The 7,500-nt window shown below is 52.4% G+C and overlaps 2 protein-coding genes across 2 annotated transcripts in view; one reads left to right on the forward strand and one right to left on the reverse strand.

The window, feature by feature from the left end:
• Positions 1-892: 892 nt before the first annotated feature.
• On the reverse strand, positions 893-2,174 carry PTSG_03414 (uncharacterized protein; the record flags this gene model as incomplete). Its single annotated transcript, XM_004995943.1, has 3 exons — positions 893-1,030; positions 1,383-1,864; positions 2,042-2,174. The coding sequence occupies 3 exons, from the start codon at positions 2,172-2,174 to the stop codon at positions 893-895; spliced, it is 753 nt and encodes a 250-aa protein (XP_004996000.1).
• A 56-nt stretch (positions 2,175-2,230) lies between these two features.
• PTSG_03415 (uncharacterized protein) overlaps positions 2,231-7,500 on the forward strand; it is a 7,797-nt gene continuing 2,527 nt past the window's right edge. Inside the window, exons 1-13 of the mRNA XM_004995944.1 lie at positions 2,231-2,359; positions 2,554-2,613; positions 2,830-2,864; positions 3,240-3,362; positions 3,751-3,896; positions 4,269-4,317; positions 4,686-4,802; positions 5,122-5,258; positions 5,570-5,676; positions 5,923-6,046; positions 6,451-6,498; positions 6,788-6,937; positions 7,247-7,434. Of these exons, the coding sequence (XP_004996001.1) occupies positions 2,256-2,359; positions 2,554-2,613; positions 2,830-2,864; positions 3,240-3,362; positions 3,751-3,896; positions 4,269-4,317; positions 4,686-4,802; positions 5,122-5,258; positions 5,570-5,676; positions 5,923-6,046; positions 6,451-6,498; positions 6,788-6,937; positions 7,247-7,434 (1,388 nt within the window). The 5' untranslated portion in view covers positions 2,231-2,255. The remainder of the gene's footprint in view (positions 2,360-2,553; positions 2,614-2,829; positions 2,865-3,239; positions 3,363-3,750; positions 3,897-4,268; positions 4,318-4,685; positions 4,803-5,121; positions 5,259-5,569; positions 5,677-5,922; positions 6,047-6,450; positions 6,499-6,787; positions 6,938-7,246; positions 7,435-7,500) is intronic.

A 7,500-nucleotide genomic window follows, 5' to 3' on the forward strand; every position in this document is an offset into this window, starting at 1 on the left:
CTTCGACCAGTGAGGATGTTGAAGCTGCCATGAGATGCAGGTGTTTTTGGTGCGCGCGCACCGTGCGTTCTTTATTTATTGCTTTTATCGCTCTTCATCTTTTTTCCGCTGGTGTGCTGCGTGATATGCGTGTGGCTGTGAGCGCGTTTGTTGCATTCTAACTCATCCCCGTAACTCCCACTCGCACCGTTTTTACTGTCAGGCGGAACTGCGCGTTTTTTTCCGGCAGTTTTTCATCTGTGACGTGGAGGTAACAACAACATTTGACTACAACACCAACAACAACAACAACAACAACAACAACAACAACAACAACAACAACAACAACAACAACAACAACAACAACAACAACAACAACAACAACAACAACAACAACAACAACAACAACAACAACAACAACAACAACAACGACGACGACGACGACGACGACGAACAACAACAACAACAACAACAACAACAACAACAACAACAACAACAACAACAACAACAACAACAACAACAACAACAACAACAACAACAACAACAACAACAACAACAACAACAACAACAACAACAACAACAACAACAACAACAACAACAACAACAACAACAACAACAACAACAACAACAACAACAACAACAACAACAACAACAACAACAACAACAACAACAACAACAACAACAACAACAACAACAACAACAACAACAACAACAACAACAACAACAACAACAACAACAACAACAACAACAACAACAACAACATCGGCGCTGCCTTGTGAACACACGCGTTGCGTCAAAAAGGCTGTTGCAGTTGTGGAAGACATGCAACACAGAGAGGTCCTTCATGTGCTGGGCGTAAAGTGTAGGATCTGCAGGCACTTGTGTGTGTGCGTGTGTGCTCGTGCGTGTGTGGTTACAAACGTGTACATTCTGCATGTGAATGTGCTGTCCCTACCTCATCTCTGATGTCGTTCATGATGCAAATGCAGTTGGCGGCCGCACGAAGGAGACAGTCCACCACCACCAGCCGGTCCACTGATGCATCCACGCCCTGCAACACAACCACATTCGCACGCACGCACGCACACACACACACGTACACACACGTACACACACACGTACACACACACACGCACACACACACGTACACGTACACATGTGCACACATGTACATGTGAGCGATGCCAGCAGGAAAGAAAGAGGTGAAAAGGGCAGGCTCGAAATTGGTGCGTTGGCAGTTCGCACGTGAACATACACTCACACGACACAAACTTGCATTTACACAAGACAACACCAACATGAGCACACAGCATCAGCAAACAAGCCCAAATAAGCGCTCCTACTCTTCCACACGCACACACGCACACGCACACACACACACACACACGAACAAGCAACGATACCGCGACAAAGTCTGCTGCGCTGCGGATTAGCTGCCACTGCGGCCAGGAGTTGCAGTGAGCAGAGCGGCAGAGCGCGCGCTGGATGCGGTCTCGCACGCCGTCCTTGTACCAGATGCGAAGCGCAAGGCGAACGTATTCCTGCGTGGGCTCGGGCAGGTCTTCGAACTCGGGCTGTTGAAACACGCGACACTCCATTTGCGTGTGAACAGCGTCTCGGTTGCTGTCGCAGGTGTGACAGAAGTGCGCCCACTCGCAGTCGCATGGCACCAAGTCGACGTTTGCAGCGAGGCAGCCATGGCATCGAACGTCGTAGGAGTCTTGACAGATGACGAAGCAATCCACGGTCTCTGACATGATGAGGTCACCATCCCGAATGCCAGGCCCTTCTGGATTCGCAATCACACCATTGCCCATCGTCGAAGATTGACACAGCTCAAGCGCTCCAGGCAACTGATCTCTTGCTGTTTGAAGCCACGCCTCATCTGCAGGTGTGTTGAGGGTGTGTGAGTGTGCGTGTGTGCGTGTGTTTGTTGAGGGTGTGTGTTGAGGGTGTGTGTAGGTGTGTTTGGCGCGTTGAGGGTGTGCAAGGTGCACATAGGTGCGAGCAGTTGAGGAACTTCACCTCATCTCACAACAAAGGATGTGGGTTGAACACAAACCTTGGTGTGCTGCGTGATGTAGTAGCTCCAACTCCGGCGTTGAACCTTGCTTCCCACGTGAGCCACGTCCTCCACCACGTCCAACAACACCACCACGTCCACCACCACCACCACGCCGCTGCGCACGCTGCATCTGGCTGGTGGAAGGACCACCGTGTTGTCGAAAATTATGTATATTATTGACTAATCGCCAACAATCACCGAGAGCAGAACGATGCACAACAGCGTGAGAGCTGCTGCGGCACAGGAGCATGGCAGAGTTGCCGTTGCTCGGTTGCATCCATCCGGTCAAAGAATATCCACACTCTCCAAATGGAGGTGCGAGCCACCCCACCAACACAGACACACACATACACACACACAAAAGCATTCGTGCACACTCCAACACCTTCGTGCTTGCCTGGCACACAGCTTGCGTAGTTGTTGTTGCTGCTGTTTGGCGCCCACTGTGCTGTGCTCACCGGTATCCACTACCCCGCCGCCTTTTTCATGCTTGCTGCTTCACGGCAAAGGGAACACGGGAGCCAGCACGACCCATTGGAGGCCTTGTGTATGCTCATCGACAATGCTGTGTAAGATTTGTGGCGTTGAGGTGGCTGTCCTCGAAACGAATACACGCATAGTCTCAAGACAGTGTCAAGTGCAAGTGCACTTGCTCAATGTGTTGTCGCGGTCTGCAAAAGCCACATGTGCCGCCACTTGCATCTGCTTGCACGTTCACTGACACAAATGTTCCCACCCAATGTTTTGCTGTGATGCCGATTCATTTGTGACACTGGGCCTCTCAGGGAACGCAAGGCTCCGATGGTGAACGTTGTTCTCGGTGAGGTCGCTCTGCGTGCGCGTGTGTTTGTGAGTGTGTGTGTGTGTGTGTGTGTGTGTGTGTGCGTGTGTGTGTGTGTGTGTGTGTGTGTGTGTGTGTGTGTGAGTGTGCGTGCGTGTGTGTGTGTGTGTGTGTATGTGTGTGTGTGGAGTATGTGTGCGTGCGAGTATGTGTGCGTGCGTGTGTGTGTGTGTGTGTAGTGTGTGTGTGTGTGTGTGTGTGTGTGTGGTACGTATAACGGCATTTGGTGTCATGTCGTGCAACCGCCGCCGCACATTGTCTTGGCTTTATGCTGCTTTGAACATGTACGTGTGTAACCAATGCATACAGTCACGTTCCGTGTTCCATGCCTGTTTCTTTCTTCGTCCCAAGAAGAGGAGACCAAGGCATGGACGCCTGCAGGACGTGCAGCTGGGAAGCGGGTGCCCCGCTTTCTTCTCATCGCAGACAACGGGCCGGGAATACCGCCAGCAGAAGTCACGACCATGCTTCAACAAGGTGCGCTTGACCGTTCACAAAAGCCGAGACCAGTTCTTCTCTTTGTAATGCTTTTGTACTCTTATCTACTTGCCACGTGGAAGTGCGCGTTTACTCGTGTGCGCGACTGTGTGTTTTGGGGGGGGCGGGGATGAACATGCAATATATGAGTTCAAATGTGCACAAGCGTGGGCCAAACCCTCGCGAATCTGTTGGTTCTACTGTGGTCGTCTGCATTCTGATTCTCCCACGCCCTGAGATTCACCCATCACCAACCCGCACCAATGCACTGCCATTGCTTGTGTGTGTGTGTGTGTGTGTGTGTGTGTGTGTGTGTGTGTGCGTGTGTGTGTGTGTGTGTGTGTGTGTGTGTGGATATGCGTGTGTGTGGATGTGTGTGCACGTGAAGCCACGGACCCGTTTGTGCGACGGCTTCTCAGCAGCGCAATGGCCATCGGTGATGGAGTGATGATATTTTCCCGCCAAGACCGCGTGCATCTGACGGCCGCCATGATCTCCTTCAAGCTTCTTGCAGCCTTTGACCTTGAGCACGTGGTATTGTGCAGGACACTCGCACACACACACACATGCACATACACATACACATACACACGCAACTCACACACACGCACCTCTCACACACATGTGATGCACACACAGATAGCTTGCTCGCTTGTGTCTTTTGTCATGTTTTTCATGTGCAACAATTGAATATGGATGTGTGGTATGGTGTAACGCAGTCATGTTTCTGTGGTTGTGGGTATTGACGTGCGTGTGAGAGTACCACATTGCACCTGTGTGAGTACTACGTTGCAGTACAGCATTCTGTGACGCTTTCTGTTCTTGATCCTCGCCAACACGCGTCGCACTCGTGTCCCCCTCCTTCTCACGCACACACACACATTGCATTACTTGTTGTGTTGACAGCGAGGGTGTGCAATGCCCTTCGCCCAGCTCACCTGGCACATCGTTGATGGTGAGTGAACACGGATGTGTACCACAACCCAAGCCAATGCATATGGTCGTGCTCTGATTATGTTCGTGTTGATATCAGTTGTCTGCCCATATGCTTGCCTGTTGCTGTGCGCGTCTGTGTATGTTCGTCTGCCTGAATGGTTGTGCCTGTCCTTCTGTGTGCCTGCCTGTCTGGCTTTGTTCACGTCTGCATTAATGCATTCGAGTCTTGCTGACAATCAGATGAGATGACAAACAAGACCAATTTCGCTTCCAATTCCAATTCTATCAGACAACTGCCGCGATCTTCTTGTTCAAGCTCTTCTGACCACATGTGTGGCTCCATTTCCCGCTCACACGACTTGCGGCTGCTTGTGTATTCCTCGACAGATGCACCCGTTGTTGTGGACGCCAAGGGCGATGCTGCCATCCACCGCCACGCCATCCTCACCTCCTCCCCCTTCACCACCGTCTCCGCCCTCATGCACCAGTTTGCCCGCATCCCAGGTGATGTAGTCACCTTGCACGTGCTGCTGGTGCGCGGCTGTCTAGTGTATCGGCATGTGGCATTGCTCTGTGTGTGTGTGTGTGTGTGTGCGTATGCGTGTGCGTGTGTGTGTGTGTGTGTGTTTGATGGCGTCTGTCTCGTTTGTCGGTTGATTCGTTAGCGTCACTGTACCCTGCGTGGATGTATGCTTTTATGTGTGTGAGGGTGTATTGCTTGCGCACTTGTTGTCAATTGTGTCTATCGTCAATAATTTATGCTGCATCTTGCACACTGTGACGGACGCACTCACTTCACACACATGCACGAACAAATCCGCAGATGAGGGCACGATGGTGTGCGTGTTTGGCATGAACACGACGACATCGTGCGGGACACCACAACAGCCAACCTTCACGAGGACCCACCGCGACATTCTTCTTGCAGCCGCCACTTCGCCAGACCAAGGAGATGCCAAGGTAGGGGCGCAGTGAGCGTGCACATGCAATCATTCGTGCCTCGAAACGACATTGGATTCTGGATGCCTTCACCATACATGCAGCATGCTGTCGCACCACTACATGCCCCGTCCCATCACCTTCCACTCGCCACCCGTCACAAGCCCTGATGCGCGCACACGTGTTTCAATTGCGCTGCTTTTACCTCTTTTTCACGCGTGCACGACGAATTCACATCACACACACACACACCACACACGCACGCACACACACACACACGCACACACACACACACACACACACACACACACACACACCACACGCACACACAGCGCTCGCTGCGTCGTAGGCTTGAGATGCTGTACATGTGTCCGCGAATTCAGATGCACATCAACGGAACGCGCGTACAGCCGCGCCTGCCATGGGCTCACCTGTATCGGTCAGTGCTTGCAAGATCGTTCATCCGTTTCGTGTGACATGTGCTTGGTGTGGTGTGACCCATCCCGCTTGCTCCCTCGTGTACAAACACAGAGTCACTCATTGTCTTCCCATGCATGCTTGGGCACGGTACGCCGTTGTCGCCGACACAATCATGGAATCCACAAATGCAACACACAAAACACAACACAACACAACACACACACGCACACACACGCACACAAACACAAATCATATACATGCACAGCCCCGTTGAGGTTGCTTGTGCGTTTGCCCCCGGGTTTGGCCCGCTAACGGCTGTGTTTGGCGTCAACACACACAAGCGTGGCGACGAGGGCTTGCTGATCTACTCAGCAGGCAGACTTGCTTCCGTGCGTACACTCGGTCTTGAACGCGCTGATGCTTGCGAACCTGAACTTGAGCGACTCTGTGTGATGTGTGTGTGCCTGCGAGTGTGAGCGAGTCATGGTGTGTGTGTGTGTGTGTGTGTGAGCGAGTCATGGTGTGTGTGTGTGTGTGTGTGTGTGTGTGTGTGTGTGTGTGTGTGTGTGTGTGTGTGTGTGTGTGTGTGTGTGTGTGTGGTCGTGCGAGACTTCAAGTGTGCGCGTGAAAGAGTGAGAAAGAGAGAGGGGCCTGCAGTGTGGCCAGGCAGTGCAACAGATTTGCTGCGTGTTGGTTCGTGCGGGTGATGCTGATGCTCCCTGCCAACACGTCTCCATGCACGCAATTGGTACGATGTTCCATGACGTTCAATTCACACCGCCATCACCACCAGTGGTACCAACACGTCGGCCCGCAAGTTGTCGGCGCGCCCTGGGACAAGGTGGGCAGTGACATGGTGTTGCGTTGCAGTTGTGACGCAGTCGTGACTTGGGGTTGTGGTGCATTTGTGGCGCATTTGGCTTGCTGGGAAATGATGGCTGTATGTACTGTGTGTTGATTCTGTGGCCAGACTGTGTTGGGCTTCAGCAAACGTGCCTGCCAAAGCTCGGTGTGTGCGTTGCATAATCAGATGCCTGACCTCTGTTCATATTGACACTGGTGTGCACAAAAGTGACACGCAGTCACGCTCACATGTTTACGCACTACCTCCCCCGTGCCCTTTCTTTCAGGATGGCTGCGGTGGTGTCGTTGCTGTTGTTGATGTTAACGCCGATCAACTGCAAGCCACTTCATCATCATTATCATCGCCACCATCATTATCATCGCCACCATCATCATCATCGCCACCATCATCATCAACAACACCGCTTCGAACAAAGGTAATGGCGTGGCATTGCAGCCATTGAACCCATCCACGCGCATGATGCTGCACGCACAGGACCCTGTGCTTGGGATGTGCATAAATGAGAAGGAGAAGGAGAAGAAAAGAATAACATCAAAGTGCTCACGACACTGGCCCTGTGCGCGTGTGCTCTTGTCCATAAATGTGCATGCATTGTGCGCGTGTTCCCTTGTTTCACATGCGTGTGCTGCTTCCTTTCCTCATGGTTGCATACATCACACACGCACCCCACACGCATCACACATTCAATCCCCGTTCGCTGCGCCTGCTGTGCTGGATCGTGCAGGACAAGCGCGCCATTCGACGCGCTGTGGCGAAGACGATGCCGCTGTATTGGCGGCGCTTTTGCAACGAGGAGCAGATTGCATCACGCGCGGACCTGGATGCCTTTTGGAGCAAGCATGGCTATCCTTCGGATAGCGCAAGCAGAAAGGCGTGGGGGGTACGCCTGCGCGATGACAACCCATCACACCGGTATGGGTGTGTTGCATTTGACACGAATGGACTGGAGATGAAATGGCTGTACACTGTCGTTGACTC

Source organism: Salpingoeca rosetta (assembly GCF_000188695.1).
Source record: "Salpingoeca rosetta unplaced genomic scaffold supercont1.7, whole genome shotgun sequence".
Classification (NCBI taxonomy): Eukaryota; class Choanoflagellata; order Craspedida; family Salpingoecidae; genus Salpingoeca; species Salpingoeca rosetta.